Raw genomic sequence first — 26,834 nt, 5'->3', positions numbered from 1 at the left:
CAAGATTCGCTTCTTCAAAACCACCCACTAGTATAAAACATCAACCCCCAAACAACCTGAAGTCAAAGGTCGCGCAATAAGCCCTAGACAGGGAACACCAGGTCAGCACTCTCCTGTTGCATTCTGAGCCGGATAATTCCACAAGGATGTTCCCTTTATTAGAATAATTCCGGCCAATGCTTTCAGAATAACAGAATTCGTTTTCCTTGCTGGAGTAGCATTTCAAGTGGAAGTACTTTTATTTCAAGGCACCATATCAATCTCTCCAAGGGTGTTTCTCTCAGAACACCCCTGCCTCCATGTGTGAAAATCCTAAAAACAAAACAAAAACAAAAACTAGACCCAGACGGTGATCACAGCCCTCCACAAGCTTCCATTAGTGTGACAGCGTTCCTGAGGGCCCAGCAGCCAGTTCCAGCAGGGGCCTGATGCCACTGTTATCAATGACAGTATTGGCACGGAGACCCCAGTGAGGCCCCCAGGACAGAGAGATGAACGGACCACTTGGACTCTGGAAAAGCACGTGGGGCAGGGGACCTGCAAGACCAGGAATCCATGGACACGTGGCAGAGTTGGCATCCACGTCCCTCTCCTACTTCTCCTCCTCCTCGCTCAGGTTGGCGTTTCCCTGGAGCGAGGACGTCATCTTGTTTTGCAAGAGAGCTGCCAGTTTCTTGGATGTCTTTTTGAGGAACGCGCTGCCGGGGTGGGCACCGTTCACGTGCAGGTACAGGTCCTCCTGGGTGGGGCCCGTGTAGCCGCAGTCCTCGCAGACATACAGCTTATCCCGGCGCTGCTTATAGGCGTACTGCTGCTGCACCCCGTGGATCTTCTTCAGGTGGGACTCCAAGGAGCAGCGCTGGGTGAAGGCTTTGTGGCAGACGTCACACTTGTAGGGGCGAATGCCTGCAGGGGCAAGGGGCAGACACAGAACCAGTGGGTCGAGGCCAAGCCAGAGCCTCCCACCTATGAGGCCATTAAAAGTCATCCCATACAACCCAATGGCAAAAGGCCCCCCAAATGACCCAATTCAAAAAACATGCAAAGAACTGAATAGGCATTTTTCCAAAGAAGACATACAAAGGGCTGAGAGACACAAGGGAAGATGCCCAGCATCACCAATCATCAGAAAAGTGCAAATTGCCACCACACAGGTAGGAGAGCCAACTCATTGGAAAAGACCCTGATGCTGGGAAAAATTGAAGGCAAAAGGAGAAGAGGGTAGCAGAGGATGAGATGGTTAGATAGCATCACCAACTCAAAGGATATGAATTTGAGCAAACTCTAGGAGATAGTGGAGGACAGAGGAGGCTGGCATGCTGCAGTCCATGGGGTCACAAAGAGGCAGACATGACTTGGCAATTGAACAAGGTAGGAGAAATCACCTCACACCTGTCAGAATTTCTATTATCAACAAGACAAGAGGTAACAAATACTGGAGAAGGTGTGGAGAAAAGCGTACCCTCATGCACTGTTGGTGGGAATGTAGATGGGTGCAGCCATTGTGGAGAACAGGTGGAGGTTCCTTGAAAACTTAAAGACAGACCTTCCATTTGATCTAGGAATCCCACTATCCATATTTATCCAAAGAAAGTGAAAACAGGATCTCAGGAAGCTATCTCCACACCCCTGTTCACTGTAGCGTTATTCACAACAGCCAAGACATGGAAACAACCTAAGTGCCGCTCAACAAATGAATGGATAAAGGAGATGTGGCACATATCTGCAATGGAGAATCATTCAGCCAGGACACAGGAGGAGATCCTGCCATTTGCAACAATGTGGATGCACTTGAGGACATTCTATTCAGTGAGATGAGCCATAGAGAGGAAGACAAATAGTGTGTGGTATCACTTAGATGCAGTAAAGGCCAACTCCCCCGAGAAACAAGAGAAACACACTTGTCAGGGGCTCCCGGGTTGGGGAAATAGGGAGAAAAAAAGAATCACCGTAACCAAGGATGAAGAATATGAGGAAAATAGTTAAGGCAGGAGACAAAATTGTCCACAGAGCAAACATGATAAAAACAGACGCAAACAGCAAAACTACCACCTGGCTTTAAGAGGAGGTACTCTAATCTTCTCACCTGCCTGCCTTAATGTTTGGGTTTCAGAGTGGGCAGAGTAAACCGTGCTTTTATTTTAGTCTGGGTTTTCCTGGAAAAGGAGGTATTTGGAAGGTGCCTCCAGGAAGGGAGACCCCAGGAACAGTGTGAGGTGACTCCCCACCTTCAGGGCAGGGAGAAGATGACAAGGTGTTGGTGGGGGTGGGGGGGATCATCCAGTCAGTGGGCAACCAGGGTTCAACTGGTCAAGCAAGGTACGGGACAGAGGAGAACACACACCTCTGAGTCACCCTGCCCCTGGGGAACTGGGGTCTTTGTCCCTCTGCTCAGGCAGCACTCTGGAGAGCGCCCTTGGTGGGTGGGGCTCTCTCTCCCCAGCAGGTCTCCCCCTGCCTGGGGGTGGGGGTAGGGGGCCTCCAGAAAGAATACCCGCAGTGGTCAGCTTCGACGTGTACAGATGTGCTCAGAAGTGACAAGGGGCAGGGGCAGGGCACTGATGGCATTAGCTACAGTCAGGAAAGCATCTCCAACCTAGATCTCATGCTGACTTTAAATCTGGTCTACTATCAGTGGGGCCTGCCTCCTGGCTGGAGAAGCCACAGGTACGATACAGAGCAAGAAGCTCAGCAATCAAATGATAGTCACCCCCACGACTCCACGGGTACCCCACTGAGTGAGATGGAGCTTCTAGAAGTCCAGAGAGGTCCATGGAACAGAGAGTTAGACCATCTCAGGGTCTGGTGGCCAGGAGGACCACTTCCCACAGGAATCCCCAAAGCTTTAGGCTCAAAATTTAAGAGTATGCAAAACCATCAATCAAGATAAGTTTTTTCAAGGACTTCCTGGTTGGTACAGTGGTTAGGACTCGCACTTCCACCACAGGGGCATGGGTTTGATCTCAGGTAGGGGAACTAGGACCCTGCATGCCCCGTGGTACAGCCAAAAAGAGAAAAAATTGTTGAGTTGCTGAAAAAATAGTGAAAATTAAAATTGACACTCTAAAGTGCTTATTTGACTTATACAACAATGAAATTTATTATGATTTACTATCTTAGCTTTAATGGAAGCAAACTATTAAAAGATATCTTCGAAATCTACTTTTTTTGCTTAACAGTATTCCTAGGGTACCAGCCAGAATGGCAATCATTAAAAAGTCAACAAATAAATGCTACAGAGGGTGTGGAGAAAAGGGAACCCTTCTACACTAACAGTGGGGATGTAAATTGGTGCAGTCACTATGGAGAACAGTATGGAGGTTCCTCAAAAAACTAGAATAGAGTTACCATATGACCCAGCAATCCCACGCCCGGGCATATATTCAGACAAAACTATAATTCAGAAAAATGCATGCACCCCAATGTTCACAGCAACACTATTTACAATAGTCAAGATATGGAAGCAACCTAAATGTTCATCAACAGATGAATGGCTAAAGATATGGTGCATATATACAATGGAATACTACTCAGCTGTTAAAAAGAATGAAATAATGGATGTCATTTGCAGCAACGTGGATGCAAGTAGAGATGTTCACAGTAAGTGAAATAAGTCAGACAAAGACAAATATCATATGATATCACTTATATGTGGAATCTAAAAAGAACATATAGTTAAAGTCACTCAGTTGTATCTGACTCTTTGCAACCCCACGGACTGTAGCCCACTAGGCTCCTCTGTCCATGGGATTCTCTAGGCAAGAATACTAGAATAGGTTGCCATTTCCTTCTCCAGGGGATCTTCCCAACCCAGGGATCGAACCCAGGACTCTTGCATTGCCGGCAGATTCTTTACCATCTGAGCCACCAGGGAAGCCCAAAAAAAGAACATATATGTATAACTAAGTCACTTTGTTATACAACAGAAATTAATACAATGTTATAAAACAACTATACTTCAATAAAAAATAAAAATAAGTAAATAGTCCTGGAGAGTTTACCATGGTAGTGTTTACAGCCTGATTTCATCCCTTTTTAGTAGCACCACAGTGTTTTGTTGTTCAGCTGCACCCAAATCCCATCTTTTAAAGACTATAGAGATTAAGGAAGCACTGCTGCAGCCCACACTCTCGCATCACATCATGCTGCCTTGTACAACCTGGTACTAAGTGTGGTCCACCCCACATCACATCACCTAAGAGCTTGTTGCAAGTGCAGAGCCTCAAGCCCCCACCCTAGACCTCCTGATTCAAGCGAAAGCAGTGGTTCTCAAATTTGAGTCCAAAACAGAATCACCTAGATAGAGGGCTTGTCAAAACACAGATTCCGGGCCCCCCCACCCTCACTGGCGATCCTGGTTCTGGGGTAGGGCCAAGAACCTGTATTTTCTAGCTGGTTCCCAGGTGATGCTGAGGCTACTTATGCTGAGGTCTTTAGCGATGCCAGATGAAGCCATAGGACAGCCCTTGGGGTGTCTGAGGCAGACATGCACCTCAGTCTTTTCCCCAAGGTTCCAAGTCCCCAGTTCCTTACTGGTGCTTCCTGGAGAGCTATATCTGTTTATGAAGTTACACAGATGATAAAGGAAGTCAAAATGGAAAAAAAAAAAAAAAAAAGTCCCCACCCTCACTCAACCACCTGAACAAATTGAATGGCTTCCTCTATTCTTCCACATCCAGAAGCCTCCATCATTGCCTCTACACTCGGTGTGAAAAAAATCCCATCAGCTCAGTGTCGTGGTGGGGTGTTCCTCCAGCCCAGCCAAGCAGAAGGCAGGCCTGTATTATATTCTGCTGGTTCCAGAAAAACTGCCAAAAGAAACTTCATTATAATGCTCAGCACTTGGCATATAATAGGTGCTCAGTAAATCACTTTTGAAAGAATGAATGAACCCTCCTGGCCCAGGAAAAAAAAGGAAGATCCCCTGGAGGAAGAAATGGCAACACACTCCTGTATTCTTGCCTGGAGAATCCCAAGGACAGCGGAGCCTGGCAGGCTACAGTATGGGGTCGCTAAGAGTCAGACACAACTGAGCAACAGACACTGTCATTGTCAATCATCTTTCAATGAATGAATGAATGAGCCCTACTGGCGCAGGAAAGGAGAGGTCAGTCACATCTTGGGGGCTAGTTTTCTACAAACGTAGGGGCTACAATGAGACCTGCCCCAAAGGAATACACCATGTAGGTTGCATGTTTGGGCCACAAGGGGCTTTGTGCTACCCAGGCCTCTGGGCCCACATGGCAGCTGGCTTCTACCACCTCTGGCCAATCAAGAATCACTCTGATTTCAAACCTGAAGCTCATCAAGACAAATTCACCGAGAGACCAGCTGTTCCTTTCAGGAGGGATCGGAAACAGCCCGCGACTGTTTTAAAACATCCAAACTCAGCTGGTGGGGAAACCAGCACACTTCCACCAGCTTTAACCTGGAGCAATGACTCCTGGATTCTGGAAGTGGGTGCTTTTCCCACCCTACTCCTGGAGGTCCCCACCCCATGGTGCCCTGAGAAGGGGGTGGACAGGGCTGCACTGCTAGTCCCGAGCCCTTCCCCTCGGACAAGTCCACACGCAGAGTCACGTCTCCTTCCTCCCTCATCCAGCTGCTCAGCTGAATTGTACAGGCACCACACCCAGCGCAGACTGGACGGCAAGGGCGAGAGGGTATCGGAACCCTGCGTTGTGTGGATGACAGAGGCGGGGAGGGGGAGACAGAAGGCCCCCACACCTTGTTACTGCAGCTAATCCTGCCTTCTGCAAACCTGCTCCCCCCACCCCATGACCACATTCACCCCTCACTCACTGGAGCAAGCAGACCCTGTCACACAGCAGCTGCCTCTCGGTGACTCTGGGCCTGGGAACGAGTTCCTGCCTCCTGGAGTCCTCCTTTCCCCTACAGACTCAGAGGTCGGCAAAGAAGATGGCCAGGAAGGAGCCCAGGTGAGGGAGACCAATGCCAAGGTCTCCCTGTCTTGGACACGAGTGCTCTTGAACAATGGCTAATTGTGTCTGTGCTGGGAGTGGGGTTCCAGAACTGAGAGACACCATCCCCGACACCTAGACAGTAACAGAGTCCAAGGCCACTGGAAACCCAGGCATTACCCATCAGCCACTCATCAACCCAGTCCATGCCTCAGTTTCCTCACCTGTAAAATGGGGACAATAATTAATACCCCCTTGTAAGGCTGCTCTGAGGAGTAACTGAGATCTCATGAGCCAAGGATCCAGCACACGGTAAAAACTCAACGGGATGCAGTCTCAAGTGCCTACTATCCAGGTCAAAAGAATGCAAAGACACTCTTTAGAATTTCTTGTTGTTTAGTTGGTAAGTCGTGTCTTTTTTGGGACCCCATGGACTGTAGCCTGCCAGGCTCCTCTCTCCATGGGATTTTCCAGGCAAGAATACTGGAGTGGGTTGCAATTTCCTACTCACAAAAGAGTCAGATACGACTTAGTGATAAAACAACAACAATATTTACAGAGGACTTCTTTAATGTGTTACATTTCTTAAATGTAGACATATATTTTTAATGTACACCTAAGTAATATTTAAGGAGCCAAAGCAATGACTCAATCACAGTATCATTTGTCAATGACAAAAATAAAAGCATGTTAGTGACTGAAAAAAAAAATGCATTTGTTAAAAAGCATTATGGAACAGACACGTGATGAAATTTTTTAGAAAGCATTAAAACAGTTATAAAAAAATCAAAATTTTTAAAAAAGGATAACATTTTAAAATATGGTCCCTAGGGACTTCACTGGCAGTCTAGTGGTTAGGACTCAATGTTTCCACTGCATGGGGCCTAGGTTCGATCCCTAGCTGGGGAACAAAGATCCTGTATGCCACGTGGCATGGCAATATATATATATAATAATAAAATGTGGTCCCTAGGCAGCTGGTGGAGAGAGGCAGGAACAGACTTCCTTCCTCAGCCACTTGCAGTGCTGTGCTGTGGGCCTATATCACCTAGTCCAGAAAATACTGTGTGTATATTATCACAAAGGGTTCCTTCTTTTCAAATGTTCTATTTCTACTGCCAAATCAAGCTTCATCTCATATATCCCCAAAGAAAAGTCTTTGTCACTGGCAATATCTATTTTGTTCTGCTTGCTGTATCTAAGTCTCCTTTACTGAACTTTATTCAAAACTGGGCTTCCTCGAAAAGCTCTCTGCAGGCCTCCTCGTGGGAGTGGACATTCAGGGCAACATCCACAAGAGGCAATGTGACCACGCCCATAAACATCAGAAGCGGTCTACCCTTCAGCCAGCTTCAGGGAGATTGTCTGCAGGAAGACTAACACAAGGAGGCAAAGGATATATAAGATTTGTGACTGTGTTCTCTAAAATTAGAAGAGAGGGTGAGAAACAAAAGAAATAGGGAAGGGAGGAAAGGAAAAAAAAAACTGAAAATGAAAGACAGTGTTACATTTGGAGCAAGAAAAAAAAATGACAGTGCCTCCATATTTGAAATTATATCATCATCTCACAATAAGAAACGCTCTGACACCCATTCAACAGAGTGAGACACCTCCACCCGTGCAGGTAGGAAACAGTCTCCCAGATAGATAGTACATGAAAACGCAGTGTGTACTAAAACTTTCTGGGGAAAAAAATTAAATGGTAGTTTGCTTTCAGGAGGGGCTTCCCTGGTGGCTCAGGATGATCAGGAGTCTGCCTGCAGTATGGGAGACCTGGGTTCTATCCCTGGGTTGGGAAGAGCCCCTGGAGGAGGAAATGGCAACCCACTCCAGTATTCTTGCCTGGAAAATCCCATGGACGGAGGAGTACGGCAGACTACGGCCCATGGGGTGGAACATGACTGAGCGACTTTTCACTTTGCTTTCAAGAGTGGAAATAGGGCGTGGTGTGGAGAGGAGGCTTCTTTTTTTTCTCTTTCTTTCTTTCCCTTTTATATGATTTTTTTATAGCTAAAAAGTAAGTCAAAATCAAAGAGGGGAGAGCTTGTTGAGTGAAGGAGTCTGTGTTCTGCTCCTCAGCTCCCTGGGCTGGGAGGGGTGGAGGTAACTCTATTCTTCCCCCACGCACCCCACTCAAGCCTCTCCCAGCCTGTGCTTCTCCCAATCCAATCTCTCCACTCCTTTCCTTTCGCCTCCAAACAAACAACACCATCGTTTCCTCCTCTTCAATCAAGACGGGATTTGTTGGCCTTTCTTTCTCAATGTGGCCCAGATGGAAGATAAGGCCAGAGGGCCCCTTGGGGGCTGGGGCTGGGATGGGGGCAGGGCAGACACAACTGCTCTGGTCAACAGCACCCCCCATTCCCTTAAGTGACCTCCAACCTGAATTCCTCAGTCTCCCTCCATGGAACTCAGAAGCTTCCACAGGAATGACAAGCACCTCGAACTGACTCTTTTATTCTAGCCAGAGTTGTAAAGGTATAACCAACATGGGTTACACGCTCTGGAGCCTCCCACAAACTGAGCGGGTGACCCCAGACACGTGTGCCCTCTTCAGCTGGTTGCAGCAGCTATGCTTTCTCCTTTATAGCGTCTATGTTGACTGGAGTTTTTCACACAAAAGTAGTCACTTGTACAAATGAGGAAAATAAAATGCTTTCAATTAAAGCCATATTTGTCTCATGAGCCTGGCACATCTGGTCACAGTGACGAACAACACCCAGACCACACACCTGAGACCTCCGCAGACGGGACTCGGCGTTTCCTCTCGCCCCCTGGCGCCAGCGGTGCTCAGGGTCCCCAGGCATCGAGGGCAGAGACGGTGAGTACCGAGTCTGGCCCATGCTGGTTGCTACATTCTACTCTAAATGACAGATCTCCCCCGACCAAAAACCCAAACCGTCTCCTTCCATGGATGGCCAGCTGGTTCAACCTAAAAGATTTAAACAAAGCCAAACGAATATTCTCTAAAAACAGACCCATGACATTTTTCATGGGCTGTGAACTGAATACACATTCCTTTCCTGAAAGCTCTCCCCCACTCTCCCCGCCTCCATCCTCTGTCTCAGTTTGACCTGATGCTGGCCTCAGTGACCCTGTCAACTCCTCTCAAACAGAGAAAATCCCCCTATTCTGTGTGCAGTGAGTGCTCTTGGTTCCCCGACCGGACCCCCTTGAGTGGGCCCCCACTTGCCAGGGGCAGGACAGGCCTGTAGAGCCAGTCCCACCCAAGACCCCGGTGGGATCAGGCTAACGCCACATCCCTGCTACACTGTGCAGCTCCCCCCTGCCTCGCAGGCTTCTCCCATAGGCCACCCTTCAATACATCGGTTTATAAGAATCACCATCTCAGGGACTTCTCTGGTGGTCCAGTGGCTGAGACTATGCGCTCCCAGTGTTGGGGGCCCGGGTTCAATTGGTCAGAGAACTAAAGATCCCGCATGCCACAACTAAGACCGGGCACAGCCAAATAACTAAAAATAAAAGTAATTATTTAAAAAAAAAAAGAAAAAGAATCACCATCTCAGAAACTGCTTGTAGGGAACCCAACCTAAAACCATCTGGATTGAAAATAGCCACTCGTTTGCCAATATATTTTCACAAGATGGTAACAGAGCTGCTTCTTTCTATTCCAGTTTCTTTCAACCTGGAGTCAGATGTCACGTGGCTACTCCCCACAACCCTCCACCTCACTAGTACATCCCCGATCTACTCTTTCTTTGGTGAAGTCATATCCAAAAGAGAAGTCTAATCTTTTCTTTCATCTACTTGGATATTAAGGTCAGACATTTCCAGGCTCCGGTTTCCCTGGGTCTTTTCCAAGATGTTTCCTCCTGTTCTGAGTCTTTCCTTAGATGCCCTGTTCTCTCCGGGGCTGCAGAGTGGAGGAGGAGATGAGGGGGAGGGGATTCATCCTGCTCTTTGGGCCCCACCCAGCTCTGTCCACCTCTCAACACTGTCCCTCCAATTCTCAAAACAAGGGTCCAGAGATCTTAGGTAAGTTTTTACATTAATCATGGACTGGCCCAACTGGACTGGGAGCAACCGTAACCTTCATTGAACTAGCTGCTGTACTTGGGAAAACAGAGTCCACATCTTTGCTTCTGGTCCAAATACAACATTTACCTGTCACTATCCAGAGCAAAAATCCAGCATCTGTGTCTCAACCAAAGGCAAAGCCAAGTTCACATAATTCTGGTGAGCTCTCTGGAGCTAGTGAGGTGGTTCACATGAGCTACAAGGTCAGAGGACCCCCCAAGTCTTTGCTCTTTTTACCGATTATCCCTTTGGCGTAGAGCTCAGAGCTACAGGGCAGGCCTCTCGAGCCAGGAGGCCAGGTCTGTCCCTCCAGCTCCTGCTCAGCAGCATCACCACAGCTGGTGGCCTTTTGTTGATCTGCCAGCAGTTAATTTGTCAACAAGCCCTTGACTCCTCTCTCTGGTTCATCATTACCTGGAGGCAAGTCTCCATCAGAAAATAAATCAGAGCAGGGAAAACAGGTTCAAGACATTTCCTTAATACTTTTTGTTAACCACCATCAAGAATCTACCTGCAATGCAGGAGATGTGTGTTCGATCCCTGGGTCAGGAAGATCTGGAGGCAGAAATAGCAACCCACTCCAGTATTCTTAACTGGGAAATCCCATGGACAGAGGAGCCTGGCAGGCTACAGTCTATGGGGTCACAAAGAGTTGGACACAGCTGAGCATCAGAAGACCAGAGGTCTAGAACTGGCTCTGGGCCCCTTAAGAAGCTTAAGGAGGAGTCACTTTAAGAGTTAAGATTATGATTAAAAAAATTAAAATCATTATCTATAGATTCAATGATCTAAGAACTGTCCAATAGAGACTCAAATGCAAATCACTTGGACTTTCCCAGAGGTCCTGTGGTTATGATTCTGTTCTTCCACTGCAGAGGGTGAGGGTTCAATCCCTGGTCAGGGAACTAAGATCCCACATGCTGCATGGTACAGAAAAAAAAAAATTCAAGTCACTTTGTAGTTTTATAGTTGATAATTTTTTTGGTGGGAGAGCCGTACCACCTAGCTTGTAGGATCCCAGGGATTTTCGGCCTCTCCTTTAGTAGTCACTAGAGGTCTATAAAAATCTTGCCCCTCTTTCAGGGCTCAACCAAGAGGACACCTCCTCCGAGAAGCCTCCCTGATGCCGCTTTCTATTCTGTCTGGCACACCCGCTGGCTTTCTTGGGGAGTCCAGGGTTTGGATTCTTTCTCTCTATGTGGGCTGAGGTCTCTGGAAGCACAGAGGTGAGTCTTCAGGCCTCAGGAAAACTCTGCCAACTATTTCAACATTTACCACCTCTAATAGCTCATATTTACTAAGTGCTTACAGAGTGCGAGCACTTTATACACCATTATTGCCCTGAAATCTCACAGCCATCACTTAGGTGATAGGTATTAAAACCCCATGCCCACTTTAGAGATGGACAAACTAAAGCAAAAAAAAAAGAAAGAAAAAGTAATTTGGACAAGCCTGCACAGACAACTAGCTCAGATCTGGATTTCTTAACCACTATGTGACTGATTCAACTTGCAAACTCTTCCCTGAGAGTGGTCAGTCCCTCATATTTCTACTAACGGAGAATTAACTCAGTCACAGATGAGGCAGCTCCATGTTTACTCCAACTGACCGTACCAGCAGCCCACAGTGCTCCCTGAGCCCCATTCACTTTGTCTTAAAGGCCAGGACCCAGGATCAGGGAGTGGCCAGAGAACCCACCAGGCATGGAGCTGCAGAAGAAATAGGCCATGCCCTCAATGACATCCTCAGAAAAAGATGCAAAGCTGAGGAACTCTCCAGGACAACCAACGACAAATGACTGGCCAACCGGTCCCCAGTTTCTTAACCTCTTGGGCTAGTTGCCTGTTAGACCAGCTTTGTAGCCACTTGTTGGGTCCATTGATAGCTGGGGCTGCCCCATCAACCACAGAACCCCTCCAACTTTCATAGGACCATCTACCACCTACAGGACCCTTCACCCTATTTAGGACCCTCCACAATTACACCGGACTCCCACCACCTATAGGACCCTTCACCCTATTTAGGACCCTCCACAACTACCCTACCACCACCAGCCACTCCCTAAGCATTCTTCCTGCCTCAACCCAAGGCAGGCCACACAGAGGTCAAACTTTTACAGGTTCTCTCATGTTCAGGACTGAAATGAAAGTATTAAAGCTAGGCCCCAGAGAGCATCCTCTGCTGATTCCACTTTTATCACATTCAAAGCCAGACAACAGTCAGTGCTGCTGCCAGAAGTCAGGCGAAAGTGCCTCTCGGGGGTAAAGTGACAGTGACCAGAGCGGGTGCGGGGCAGGGCAGTGACTCACAGGGTCTGTCAATACTCCAGCTGGTTAGATGGGTGCGTTCACTCTGTAGAAACTCCTACATTCTCAAACTGTGCTCTTATGACCTGTGTGCTTTTCTGGATGCATTGTTACTTTTAAATTAAATTTTAAATGAAAATTTCACTTTAGCAAAGTTTTTTTTAAAGGAAAAAAGAAAATCTTTTAGCATGCCAGACCACTCTTTGGGGTGAAGGACACCCTTCTGAGGCCAGGAAGGAGCTCACGGCTAGTACCCTAAGAACAAAATGTGTGACAGAGTCTATAAAGGAAATCTCAATAGCAAGGATCTGAGAAGGGCCCTGTGTGGGGCTTGGGGAGCTGGGAGCCCCACTGAGAGAGAGAGGAGTGGACATTTTTCCACCCCCAAAATGAAGGGGGGGAAAACCCTGAACCCTGAAAGGGCCTGAGGGAACTGCAGGACTATAACAAATTCTAAGGACTGTAGGGAGAGAGAGAGGGACCCGCATAAGACTGACTGGTCAGGATGGGATGAAAGGATGGAGCCCAGTGGGGTGCGTGAGCGTTCGGAGGGGCTGGGACAGGAGGCAGATTTGAAGATGGGCGCCAGACTGAGAGAGGCTTTATATGGAACCCATCAAGATGGAGATTTTGAATTTCATCCTTCCCAGAGTTAGAGACTTTTTTTTTTTTAGCTGGGAAATGGCATCTTAGAATTCTCAAGGGATCCCTCTGGCAAAGGTGTGGTCCTCAAGAAGCCTGCAGACCAGACATCTACACAAAACCACGGAGGCTACCAGCAATCAGAGGTGCTGGCAGACCGGCGAGCAAGTACTCCCTAGGGCTGTCTGTGGAAGGAGATGGTAGGGACACAGACCCGCTACACAAGAAGGGGGCGCTGAGGAAGGCTGTGGGGGGCAGGCCCGCCCGCCTGACCTGCCACACCCGACCCTTCCTCCCCACCCTCCCCACCCCCGCAGAAGGCTTGGAGAACGCTAAGTCTGAGTGTTTTCTTCTCTTTCTGAGCTCCCAGGAGGAACCAACGTGATGCTATTTTGAGACAGGATCACTTCCCGAGAGAGAGAAGCACAAAATATCTGCAGAGGGACCACAGGAACCGCGTTCCAGCGTCAGTCCGGCCCAATGGCTGCACCTGACGCCCAGATGCTCCGAGTGGGCATCCCAGGGCACTTCCAACCAGTGACCTGCCTCCAACCGCATCTCACTGGGGACGAGACCAGTCTGCGGCGGGGGCGCGGGGGAAGGGGCGGGGGTGGGTGGTCGCGGGCCCCAGGGGGCACTGCTGCAGGCGGCCTGGCTCCAAATGGCCCTCCCTCAGCTCCCCTCACCCCCGCTCCGCGATCCTTCCAGAAACACGGCTCTGCTCAGGGCTCCCTCCTTGACGCAGGAGCTCGCGCCGCGCCCCTCACCTGTGTGCGTGCGCACATGCCGCTTGAGGTCGAAGGTGTCGTTGAAGCCCTTTCCGCAGAAGCTGCACAGGTGCCTCTTCACCTGGCTGTGGCACTTGAGGTGCCGGTTGAGCATGCGCTGCAGACGGAAGGCCTTGCCGCACAGGTCGCAGCTATGCAGGGCCGCATCGCCGCAGGTGCCTGTGGTGAACTGGGGCAGAGAGGGGCGTGAGGTCCAGTGCGGAGCGGGGCGGGAGCGAGGGGCGCGGGTGGGGAGGGGTTGGCCTTGGCTTGGGCTGCCCCGCCTCCCACTAAAAATTCCCAACAGGTGTAGGCTTTGGGCAGCCAGGTGGAACAGGGCAGCTCCTCCTACATCCATGCTCTTATTTCCAGCGGCGCCCCGCCCCCAGCAAGTGGGGGTGGGACCACCAGCCTAGTGGGATACACTCTCTGGAAGGGGAGGATGGTGCCCTTCCGGGCCTTAGTCCTTCCTCCTTGCTAGAGCTCCAGCTGCCACCTTGGACCCTGAGGGGGAAGCGAGTGCTGAAGATGGAAGGGCGAAAGAGAGGAGTGTAGGTCTGATAACATCCCAGAGCCCCCAGAGACAGCCATAGTCAATTCCTTCCTTCCGGGCCTGCACCGAGGTTGAATCCATCAAAAGGGACTGTCTCCTCACCCTCCGGATCTGGCAGAGCCTCTGTCACTTCCAGATCTTAAGAGACCTAGCAGCGGCTTTTCTCCCTCCTCCCTTTTGGAAGCCAGAGGCCACCAAGAAGCCCAAGCAGCTCGGCAGAGGAGCAGTGAGGTGCCAGGTGTGGATAAACCGCCACTAGACCTTCCGGCCCACCCAGGACTACCACCAGCTGGGTGAACAAACCGGCCCAGAGGAGAACTGTCTAGCCCAGCCATGCCCCAGCTCCTGACCCAGAATCATGAACAAATGACAGTTGGCTTCCGAAGGGACTTGGTCAGAATCCCACAGCTTCATTACCAGAAGAACCATAATCAAATCCCAGGTTCTGAACGGTCCGCTCCATTCTCTCAACTGCATTTGCTGCCTCAAAGGAAGAAAACAGAATCTCTAACTATGTGGTGAAAAACACCAGATCTGCTATGTTTATCAAAGGCTTCCTAGACCCTTTAGAAGATGGATCCAATTGTTCTGCCAAAATTCTGTTCATCAGTTCAGGTCAGTTCAGTCGCTCAGTTGTGTCTGACTCTTTGCAACCCCATGAATCGCAGCACACCAGGCCTCCCTATCCATCACCAACTCCCGGAGTTCACTCAGACTCACGTCCATCGAGTCAGTGAAAAACTTGTTTCAGACAAGTGTCATTCACAAGAAGACTTGGTCCTTTCCTGGCTTAACACCTTCCACGTCTCAAACATCCTCCTTTCACCCACCCGAGGTACCACCTCCACTAAGCCCCAACTCACCTGTTCCCTCCCAGATAAGCTTCTCCAGGCTCTGCAATGCCTGCCCAAACTGGTCCCAGTATCCCTAATACCAGAGCCTCTCAAACCCCAGTGTGGACATGAATCCTCTGGGGGTCTTGTTAAAATGCAACTTCTGATTCAGGAGGTCTGCTGGGGTCTGAATTTCTAGCCAGCTCCCAGGAGACACCACCGTGCAGTCCACGGACCACACTTGAGACATGAAGGACTGGCCTTCAGATGGTTTAGCATTTTATTCCAACTCATTCCAGAGGCTTCCATCACACAGAAGCATTTCCTCAGGGTTCACCTGTTTTCCTCAACTGGTGGAAGTCAGCAAGTGTTTGTGCAGGTTCCAGCCCCCATACCCCAAGCCTAGAAGGCAGCCCTGCACCAGGCAGGTCAGAAAGAGTTTCTGGGCAATGACTCACAGGTGGCAGAATGTGAAGACCCCAGAGCAGGGCTTTTCAATCAGCCCCCTCCAGTGGTTCATTCTCAACTGTTCCATCTTAGTCTCAACCAACATTAATGTGTGCCTAATTGCAGACAGAGCCTGTGCTCTGAGCTGGAGGGTGCCCCATCACCAGGATGGCTTGTCCCCAAGAAGCAGCTGGTCTAGGCACAGGCCACTGCCATCCAGGAAGTCCAGGGTGCAAGAGACTGCTCAGAGGGGCACCTAACCCCAGATGGGGGTGGGGGTGGGGCGTGTCCTGGTGCAACATAACATGCTTCTAGGGAACTGAGTGTCTCAGCCACAGAGGAGGAAGAAGACGGGGGAAGGGCAAAGAAGATTCAGGAGAGGGCTGGGAAACAGGAGCTGCGTTGGGTCCAGCCTGGCTAGCCTGAGCCCTGGAGAGCAGCTGATGAAGAGAGCCGAGGAAGCAGAGAAGCGGAGGCAGAGAAGGGCAGGGCTCTACCTGGGGTCCCTGATGAACTGGACTGTCAGAGGGAGGTGGGAGGTGGGGCACACTGGAAGATACAAGAGGACCACAGGGCTTGAGTCTAAAGACCTTCCTGCCTCATACCCCACCTCTGCCCTGTGTCCGCTGAAGTGGTGGGATGTGACAGAGCCTGAGGGCGACTCCGCTGTGCCCAAGGCTCTCCCGTCACCAGGACAGGTAGTGGTCTCCTCCTCGTCCACAGTGCCCAAGTCCCCATTCTGGTCACTCCCTCCATTGAAGGGATGTGAAAAAGACTAAATATAGCCCAAATCTTGGCAAAGGGTACTTGGAGCTTCTCAAAGCCAAGTCTATACAGGAAGGTCATTTGAGAGGTCACACAGCTAATAAAATAGAACACAGGCAAATGACCCTGGTCATTCTGATTAGAAACCCAAAGAAGGGGGGAGCTGTCTTCTGAAAGCCCTGCATCAACGTGCCCAGGGAACGTGCCGACCATAGTTCCAACCTGGACTCTTACTTACTTTAATCCTCTCAGTAAATTCCTATTTTAAAAATGCTCTGCATGCAACATAGATACTTCCTGTACTGGAAGTATCTGTCCAGGGTGGGACAGTATACTGTCCAGGGTGGAAATCTCATATCAGTGGCACTTTTTGGTTTGAAAAGAAGAAAATGCTGCGGGCAGAGGGGAGGGGGTCAGCAACCACTGAAGGTGGTGCAGAGCCAGCGGGCCATCTGACTGAGCAAGATATAGACAGCTTTCTAACCGTGGGGAGCAAAGAGGAATGAGGGGACTCCAGAGGGAGGGCACCTCATTCTCATGGAGCTTCCTCCTGGTCTTCCCAGAGCAAAAGGAAAAGTTCTCCCATGAGACTCAGCGAAGGAAGGGTTCCCATTTCTCCACATTTATGCTCATCCCCATTTCACAATATGGAAAACGGAGTTACCGCTAAGTGCTTATCCAGAGAATCCCCAGAAAGGACCACCTGCTGCCTAAAATGTGTCCTGCACAGTCCAGCCCCAGACACTGATGAATTGTATCCAGAGCCTCTAAAGAGAGTCTCTCTTTGAAAGATGTAGGCTTAATTAAAAGGCAAAAGATCATGGCTGATAAAGCCAGCTTCTGCCAAACTAGTTCACTTGTCAGAAAGAAAGCATAGGACTTTCCTGGCGGTCCACTGGTTAAGACTCTGAACTCCAATGCAGGGGGTGCGCATTCAATTCCTGGTTGGAAAATCAGATCCCACATGATGAACGGCCAAAAAAAAATTTTTTAATGGCAAAGGGGAAGGAAAAATTCCTTCATCAGAAAGAAAAGAGAGATGCCTTATTAGCCATAAGAAAGAATGAAATATTGCCATTTGTAGCAACATAGACAAACCTAGAGATGACCATACAAGTGAAGTCAGAGAAAGATAAATACATGATATCACTTAAATGCAGAATCTAAAAAATAATACAAATGAACTTATTTATGAAACAGAAATAGACTCACAGATGTAGAAAACAAACATAGTTACCAAAGGGGAAAGAAGGAGGGAAGAGGGGTAAATTAGGAGTATGGGATTAACAGATACACACTACTACATATGAAACAGATAACCAACAAGGATTTACAGCATAGCCCAGGGACCTATATTCAATATCCTGTAGTAACCTATAAAGGAAAAGAATCAGGGGAAAAAAAAAAAAAAAATATATATATATATATATATATGTATAACAGAATGTCTTTGCTGTACCTGTGAAACCAACACAATATTGTAAATCAACCATACATCAATTTAAAAAAAAAAGGAAAAATCCCCAAGAATTCTGCAGAAAAACATTTGGAGGATAAATTTCTAAAGATGAAATTTACCCCACAGAGCGCACTTCACATATGCCTGGAAATTTGGTCTGGATAGCAAAAGGCGGGAAAACTACCTACATGTCCGTCAATAGGGACTTGTTACAAAATTTAAAAAGATGGTAGGATCATATAACGAAAGCAGCTAGAAAAAAAGACAGAAGACTGACTACCAGCCACCTGAGTAAGCCCTCCCGGATATCCCGCCCAGTCAACCCCCAGGAGACTCCAGTCCCACTGGCATCCGACTGCACCCACAAGAGAGACCCCAGGCAACACCCACCCAGCTGAGCACAGTCAAGTCACAGAACTAGAAGAGATCATAACACACTATACCAAGCTACTAAATCTGGGGTTGTCTGTGAAGCAGCAGCAGATCACTGGAATGGTAATAGATGTATCACATTCTCTTAAGACCACCATATTCGTGAGAGCTAAGTCGCTTCAGTCGTGTCCAGCTCTTTGCATCCCCATGGACCGTAGCCCGCCTGGCTCCTCTGTCCATGGGATTCTCCAGGCAAGAATACTGGAGTGGGTTGCCATGCCCTCTTCCAAGGAGGTCATCCCGACCCAGGGATCAAACCCCTGTCTCCTGGAGCTCCTGCACTGCAGGCCTATTCTTTACCACTGAGACACCGGGGGAAGCCCCAAATGGGATTAGATGAGCTCTTTTCTTAAATTCAAATGCTGCTCTACCACTCACAGTCTGGGAAGTAGGCAAGTTACTCAACCTCTCTAAGGGTAATTTCACACCCCTCCCCCCATAAAATGTGGGCAATAATGATACTTGCCTCTTGGGATTGTTAAGGAATACTAGTTGCCCGGTAAATCCTAACTCTTAGAGTTTGACAAGTTCCAGCGTCCTGTGATCCTAAATAAAACGTAACAAAACCTCTTGTTTCTCCACCTGTATTTTGAGTTTTCCTCTCACTCATGGAAGAAAAAGGGAACTAACCTTTAGTGTGGGTCACTAGACCCTAGTCCTTCATCTGCAATTCTGAAATCGAAAAAGTTCCAAAACCCAACATTCTCTCTTATCTCCATTGGCAACAAAACCAGAAGCTACCGTCTGGTGTCAATACTCATGCTTCGATATAGAAATTATTAATGTGTGCAATTACAGGGTACTGCTCCAGATACTGTGTGATCTTCTGAAAAAGTTTAATAGTCTCACCCTTAACCCAAAATTAACTCTCCAAAAGGCTCAGCACTGAAGTGGGGAAGCTACCATGGAGGGTGGGAGGTGACATCAGTCTGGAGATTCATTAACTAATTGGTGATTAACTCACGGCCAGAAAGATGAAGAGAGACAGTTAATTCCACAACCCTGCAGCTTGGCGCTTTCTTATGCTGTCCTGTTTTCTTCAGGATCTCGGCTTTCGTTTTAAAATACACACAAAATTCCCTTCTAGTTCTTTTGAAAAATAGTCCTCTGCAGCAGAAACAAACCCATCATTGTATCAGAGCTACGGAAGACTTCAGGAGCGTCCAGGGAGGTGGGGACTTGGGCTGGCCCTCTGACCAACTTCAAAGCTGGCTAAGGTCACTTACCTGTCAACTTCTAAAGGAAAAAAAAAAAATCCTTTATTTTCTGTGGATGCTTCCACCAGACAAGTTCCTTAAATTAATGAACCTATTTCCTGCAGTAGGCTACCGTGGGTCTAGGCTACCTTCCATGGCCATGTGGACAAGATTACCACTGACACATCTGCTTATGTCTGAGTGCTCAAAACATGCTAAGTGTAATTCCCCAATTTCTTTGGGATAAAAATACCCCTCCGGCATCCTTAAGTATCACAATTCCACTACATGGCAGAATGCAGTCTTCCCAAATGCAGAGATGCTGAAGGGAACATATCCTTATCATCCAGAAGAAACAGGGGCTAAAACACTTGCAGGTGCCCACACTGACATTTTGATGGGGCTTTCAGTCTGCAAAATGTGTGCCTACAGTTCCCAGGGACAGGCCCATGGGTCTGGGCATGACGTGTGTGAGCAGGAGGGATAACCCTGTGCTTTGTTTCCTGTCATGTGGTAGAAATTGCCTCAGGTTCCCTCACGTCACACTAGTGGTTAAGGTGGCAGCACAACAACACAACTACACCACAACGACTACACACCACCACGACAGCACAACATACTTAAGAGTAAGGAGCCTTGGGTTGGGCTTTGCCACCAGCACCTGCGAGGGACTCAAAACAACCTCTCTAGCTTTATCTTTCTCCCCATAAATATGAGGAGACCACATCTGGGTCCTTGAGTAGATCCTGTGGGTGGACAGGCTCAGCCTCTGTCCCCACTCTGAGGTGGACCATCCTGCATAGGAGAGGCTAGAAAGCACGACGCAACATTTCCCAGAATCCCTCGCAGCTGTGGTCTTTAGATGTGACCTGGGTTCCACCAGTTATATGCACTGTTGGAGATTTGACTTCAGGCAGGTCTGAGTTAACTGAGCCGAGGCAAGTATGCAGCAATTTTTTTTTCACCTTGCATTAGCAGAAGAATCATGATGGGCAAATAGCAGCCATAGTGGCCACCGCAGCAGCTCCCTAGGCAGCCCAGTTCTGCAGTGTGGCTCTGGGAGTCACTCCTGGGAGCTCAGCCTGGTCTCTCTTTATCCCAATTTGAAAGGAAGTGTTAGTCGCTCAGTCGTGTCTGACTCTTTGCAACCCCATGGACTATAGCCCCCCAGGCTCCTCTGTCCATGGAATTCTCCAGGCAAGGATACTGGAGTGGGGTGCCATTTCCTTCTCCTGACCCAGGGATCAAACCCAGGTCTCCTGCATTGCAGGCAAATTCTTTACCATCTGAGCCACCAGGAAAGACTTACCCCATTTAATGCCCCATAATTAACCATCATCTGCAGCTCACACGTTGTTCTCCTATTTCTCCTTTTCCCCCTTTAAATTAATTTAAGCTTTTCCAAGTATCCATTCCAAGCATTTTCCCCTTTTTCCTTCCTGTTTTTCCCCAAACACTGTCACTTATGTCTAGGAACTGTTGACTCCTCCTTCCCTGCCTGTATTTCTTTTCCATGTTGACTTACGTCCTCCTATGAGTCAGGCATTACTGTACCAGCTGTTGGAAATACGAGCCCACTAGGAATGTTCCCTGCCTTTGGTGGCTCTAGAGTCAAGAAGAGGAGTCTGGTCAGCCAAGGAGATGGTAAGTTACAAGGTTGGAGCTTCCAGTTCTGTCTTGGGAGACTGAAGTCAACAGGCAAGGAGTTAGGGGTGAGGCTTATGTTGCCTTCCAAACATCAAATGGGTGGATTTTTTCCAAATAATACTTAAATCCAGCCAATTCAGTTGGTAAATCCCTTGTCCTTGCTGGGGGCAACAAAATATTGGATGTTAACAAAATCTGCCACAGGTCACTATTGGCTAACTCCCCACTGGGCAGTTTATACACTAAGAAAATCGCTTAGCATTTTGTATCCACTGTCTACCCCAATGCTTGAGAGGCCCATTCTATTATTTCTCCATTTTACAGATCAGGGAACTGAGGCTCAGAACAGATAACATAGCTCCAAGCACAGCTGGTGAGATGGACCTAAATGAGGTTTTCCTTCTCCCACGGCCCCGCATCTGTCCTCACGGGAGCATCCACATTTCCTGGCTTGGCCCCTTTACCATCTCAGCCTATCCCAGCTATATTTCCAGCTCCTCACCCTGACTCTCCCTGACCCCAGGCCCGTTTCCCATCCTCCCTTCAGCTCTGAGTCCTGTTCTTACTCAAGCTTCAGGCTCAGCCCTAAAGCCTGCCTCTTCGCACTCTCTCACTGCCCTCGAATCCACACCAAGAAACCTCCCTCTGCTAAGAATGTATTGTATCTTTCCTCGTGCTTCTGGTTGAGCGTTCACTTTCCTGTAATAGTGTTAATAATTAATATAGTATTTGCGTCTCTCCACCAACCCAAAGAATCCTAGCTGGAGTTACTGGGCACCTACCATGTTTTCTGATTGACTCATTTATCCTCACTACTCTATGAGGCAAATGTCATTACTATTAATATTCCCACTTTACAGATGAGGAAACTGAAGCCTGGAAGGTTTGAAAGTGAAAGTGAAGTCGCTCAGTCAAATCCGACTCTTTGCGACCCCATGGACTGTAGCCTATCAGGCTCCTCCGTTCATGGGATTTTCCAGGCAAGAGTGCTGGAGTGGATTGCCATTTCCTTGCAAAAGCCAGAGCGTAGAATCCTAACCATTACTGTCAGATGGTTCTGAAACACAAGGGTGGCACAACTTTATCTCCTGGCTGCCTTGCGTACAGCAAGCACTAAATGCTGTGGATGGAGCTTCTCTCTGCCCTTCTCTGGTTCTAAGAACCAATTGTTTAATGAGTGCCTTCTAGTTATTGAAAAAAATGCGTCTTGCTTGAGTGGCTTCCCCCTCTTAGACCGTTTGTTGTACTTTGCACAGAACTCTAAAGTTACACCACGTGCTAAGCCAAGGGTGGTTTTGACCAGTCATTTGAAAATGGACCATACCATGGCTGATAATTCTATAATCTTGGAGCATCTTGATGCCAAGATGTCTCCTATTTTTGAGTGGAAGCAGAGAGGAGAAGGAACCTGAACTTCGGCCTCAGTAAACAAACAAAAACTCCCCTGGAAATTTAGTTAACGGTCGAGGAGCAAACTACACTCCACCCCCAGCCCTGGGGGCAGCACAAAGACAAGGATCCTGGGAATAAGATCAGTTTCATTCCCTTAATCCAGGGCCCCAGTGGAGCTGTTGGCCTGGGGCATCAGAGATCTCCTAAAACGGTGGTTAAGGGACTGGATAATTTTCCCCTGCCACTTTCTTTCCAGGCAATGTGGGCAGTTGGGGGATAGAGGTTTAAACTAGCTAAGGACCATCCCCAAAACAACGTTTCAATTGTCCTTCCAGCTGGGTGATAAATATGCAAGTGGGACCCTTTGTAGAATTTCCTGGAGAGCAGAGGTAGCAGCCTCAGGCAAACTGTCCCTCCCACTAAACCCCACCAGGCCCAGAAAAGCCTCCCACCAGCTGACTTTGAACCTTTCCAAGCAGGATGCCCACACCCAGTCGACAGCATCCTTTAAAGCCGTCTTTCCTAAGGATTCCCAGCTCAAGCATCCAGCCTCAATTCATAACCAAATCACCCCAGCCCATCCCGGAGCCAAGCCCCAGGAGCCAGGAATATGCACGGGGGAGGGAAGACCCCTCCCACCAAAAGTAACGGAAGTTTTCCCAATCCACAGTGTTCTAGGGCTTCCTCCCCATCCCCCGGCCTGGGCAGAGGGCGCGTTGGGACCGCCCAGGAGAGCTCAAGAATTAACACCTACACCGAGGGACTGGAACCCGCAAAAGTTCGCATTAAGTCCCACCTGGCTAGGAGCTGGGGTCATATGATTCCTAAAAACACCACTCCCTGGCTCCGACTGGCTGTGAGTCAGTGGAATAGGACTTAATCTTGGAGGTAGCGGATACCTTTGAGCAGGCAATCTTGGAAGTTCCACCCAGGAAAGCTCAGATGGGCGTCGTGATAAACTGTGGCCTACAATTCCAAGAGGCTGGGTGGGGGGTGCGGAGTAAATCGCGAGAACAGAGGGAAACAAACATTGCAAGCCACTGCGGGCGGGGCCATGGGGCAATTTGCAGTTGAATCCGATTATCCGTGAATATGATTCAAGAAGATTTTATAAACACCAGTTTAAAAGTGCCCGGCACAGACCTCGTGTCTAATGGACACTTCATAATTGGCACTGGGAATAGCTGTTACTGTGAAAGACCTACTGTGTGCCAAGCTCCCACGACTGTCTCCAGAACGCAAGGAACGGGGCAAAACTCCCTTCGAGTTCAAACAGCGCTGGGAACTGCGCCCCAGAGGAGGGGATCCCAGGGCCTGGGGTCCCTCCTTTCCCACCCCCAGAACTCCAACGGCCTGTGCTTCAGGCTCTATGCCCAGAAAGGGGGAAGGAGGCTGTGCCTGAGCGCTTTGGGCAGCTCCAGAGGCCACGCGGGAGGGCTGTGCCCGCGCGGGGAGCGGGTCTTCCGGGCGCAGCGGCCTGCTAGCCCGCAGGCAGGAGGACACGCGGAGGCGCCCTGGCCGCGGCCCAAGGGCAGGTGCAGGAGCGGCGCAGCGGGCGCGCAGGGTGCACCGGTGCCCGGGCGCGCGGGCGGGCGCGGCAGGGAGGAGGGGCGCCGGCCCCGGGAGCCCGACGCCAGGGTGTGGTGCAGGTGGCGGCGGGGGCAGAGTCGACTCCGTACCTTGATTTTCGACCTGGCGACCGGGCGCTGCTTCGCCGCCAGGTGTCCATCCGGGCCCTCGCCGTCGCCGGGCTCTGGGGTTTCGCGCTGCTGGCCGCGCGGGGACGAGCTGCTCTCTGCGCCGCCCGGCTCCCCCGCGCTGCTGCTGCCGCCGCCAGTGCTACTGCCGCCGTCGCTGCGGCAGTCCTCGGGGGGATCGTGGAGCAGACGGCCCAGGCCCACTGCGGAGCGAGGGCCGCGCCCCGACACACAGACACGCGGCGTCAGGCCCGGGCGCCCGCGGCAGTTTGACCTGCGGGCGGTGCCGCCGCCGCCCCTACCCGGACCTGGGCACCTCGCCAAGTGGGCAACGCCGCGGGGGTGGGCAAGCGAGCCCCCGACTCGGCCTCCCGAGCAAGCTCGGAGTCCTGGGTGGCGTCGGGGGACGTCCGCTCCTCGTTCCCAGTTCCCGTGCCCACGAGGTTCGAGGGCCAAGCGCGGCTGGGGACACCGCGCGCCAAATTTCCACTCCCTGGGACGCTGATGCGGGGACCCGATCTCGAGCCACCTAGCCCGGGAGAGATTGACCCATCCCTGTGCAACCTCACGAGAACGTGGGGTTGAGGTTGCCCCTTTGTGGCCCCCAGTCCCCCTCCTGGGCCACCTCTGCCCGCAGCAGCCAACGGTCCCGCCGCCGGGCAATTAGAGGCGTCCACTAGTGGGGAGGGGGTGCAGGGCGTCTGGGGTTCCCAGCCTCTCACTCTCTGTCCTCTCGCGCCCCAGTAACTTCCTCCCCCCTCCCCCAAAGGAGGGGCACGGGGGACGGAGGGAGTCCAGCCCGGGTAGTGGAGTAGAGGGGACCCGGCCACCCCTGCCCCCACCCCAGGAACCCGGCGCCCAGGCCCGGCCCCCGCGCGGCGCTCACCTGGGATGTAGGTGTCTGCCCTCTCCTCGTCCGGGAGCTCATCCCAGCTGCGGACCGAGACCCCCAGGCTCCTCCTCTTCACCAGGAAGACTTTGGGCATCGTGGGGGCCCTCTCCCCGGACTGCGGGCCCCTAGTCCCGGTTGCTCCCCGCTAAAGGCGGCGGCGGCGGCTCGGTCCCCGGCTCCCCGCGGCTGGAGCCCACCTTCCCGCCCCGCCTGCCCCTTCCTTCCGCCCCCCACCGCCGCCGCGCGGCCGGGCCTCTCCCCCGCACGCCGGGAGACTTCCAGCCTCCGGGCTCAGCGACACCTCTGCCTGAAATCGCGGGTGAGACCACGCCGAGGGAAAAAGTTTCATAAGGTGGAATAGAAAAGGCACCAGGAAACTTGGGATTGAGCATGCGCCCTGCAACATAACGGTGTCAACAAGCTCGCTACCTGTCCGACCGGTTCCGGCGGCCGGGGCTGCCTGTTCCAGCCCTTCCTTAGGCATGAATGTTTGCAAAAGAATTTAACGTCTGATTCTCCCCCCTCCCCTTTGTAAAAAGGAAAGGACGCTTCTCTCTGAACCCCCTGCCCCATGCCGCACCACAGGCACTTCAGGGCGATCTCCTGGAACGAAACCCGGCGCGCGCTTCCCGGGGCATTGAGCTGGGGCCTCCCGCTAGTGCCCGCCCCCAGGCCCCCACCCGTGGATTCGTCTCCGACAAGCAAGCCAGAAAATGGCTCAGCTCCTTTGGACCTTGTGGATCATTCCTGGGTTTGTTGAAGTCTCTGTTGTGGAGGCCGCGGGGAGACGCCCGGGATTCTGATCCGGTAAAGAGGGAACTTGGGGGCTTCGGTTCCCCTTCATCTACAACAGCTCCCCCTTCCCCCAGTAAACACAGTAAAAAAAAAAAAATTTTTTTTTTTAAATTCAGCATCTTTAGAACACGTTATTTTGGGCGATACAATCTAAGAAAACACAGTCCGTTTGCTTCCTCCCCAAGCCCCTTCCATCCTGCGAACCTTCTCACCCCTAAATAAACACTCTGGAAAAAAAGCCAAGTGCTAGTTATGCAAAGGCAGCTTCAAAACAATTTTCTTATCCTCGCGCACTCCCATGATTGCTCCCCCAACCATTTGCTCCCCAAGTTCGGAGGCTGGGAAATACTTTCCCGGAAGCCAGTCAAGATGGGTTTACCTCCCCTTACCGCCCCTACTGGGAGCTTGGCTGGATAGCTTAGGGTTTAATTTAGGTTTGGGGTTTGGGTTTTGTTTTGTATGGGTTTTTTGTTTTTGTTTTTTTAATCTACCTTTATACCTGGAGGGCCAGGGATGGCGGGGAGGGGAGAAGGAAGGGGAGATGGTAAGAAAAAGATGCCAAGTTTCTAAAAACAGCTGTACCCGCTTTGGGGGATAGAGGGCCCGCCGCCGGTCCCACGCCCCTGCTCGGATGTGCCCAGGGATGCAGGGCACCGCCTCCACGGCCGCGGGGTCACCCCCCTTCCTGGGGATCAGACCTGTTCCAGCTCCGGGGGCTGCGGGGGCGCGGCCGGCCCGGGGTGCCCTGGCGCCAGCCGCTCGCCCAACCGCCCGACTCACCTGTCTGTAACCTGACCCGCAGTGCGACCTGCCCACAGGGCGGGAGAATCAACACAGCGGTTTTCCTCGTCCTCTTCCGCCCTGGAATGGCCCTTGGGGACACGGCAGCCTGGTAACGGATTTCTCGGCTCGGCGGCAACACTCACGGTGCTCGGAGAGGGGCGCAGCTCAGCCCCGACTGCCGGGGACAGACGCGCCCCGCCTCCGGGGCTGCCCTCAAGGGCTACCCCTCTCCGGGCTCATCCCTGTCTGGACCCCAGATTTTCTCAGCG

General features: G+C 50.7%; 1 protein-coding gene across 1 annotated transcript; it reads right to left on the bottom strand.

Annotated features, from left to right (window-relative positions):
* Window positions 1-215: 215 nt before the first annotated feature.
* Window positions 216-26,834, bottom strand: OVOL2 (ovo like zinc finger 2). The gene is made up of 4 exons (XM_040247995.1): window positions 24,982-26,834; window positions 24,078-24,298; window positions 13,675-13,864; window positions 216-906 (listed from the first exon to the last, which is right to left on the bottom strand). Exons 1-4 carry the CDS (start codon window positions 25,079-25,081, stop codon window positions 593-595), a joined length of 825 nt encoding a protein of 274 aa, XP_040103929.1. The 5' UTR covers window positions 25,082-26,834; the 3' UTR covers window positions 216-592.

Source organism: Oryx dammah, unplaced genomic scaffold (genome assembly GCF_014754425.2).
Source record: "Oryx dammah isolate SB20612 unplaced genomic scaffold, SCBI_Odam_1.1 HiC_scaffold_10, whole genome shotgun sequence".
Classification (NCBI taxonomy): Eukaryota; Metazoa; Chordata; class Mammalia; order Artiodactyla; family Bovidae; genus Oryx; species Oryx dammah.
The sequence above is the reverse complement of the archived record's forward strand: the minus strand, read 5'-3'. Positions and strand labels throughout refer to the sequence as shown.

Coding starts and splice junctions, on each gene's coding strand:
- OVOL2 (XM_040247995.1), bottom strand. CDS start 25,081: ATGCCCAAAGTCTTCCTGGTGAAGAGGAGGAGCCTGGGGGTCTCGGTC. Junction 13,865..24,077: donor TCGCCAGGTCGAAAATCAAG/GTACGGAGTCGA, acceptor TCTCTGCCCCAG/TTCACCACAGGCACCTGCGG. Junction 907..13,674: donor GCATGTGCGCACGCACACAG/GTGAGGGGCGCG, acceptor TTGCCCCTGCAG/GCATTCGCCCCTACAAGTGT.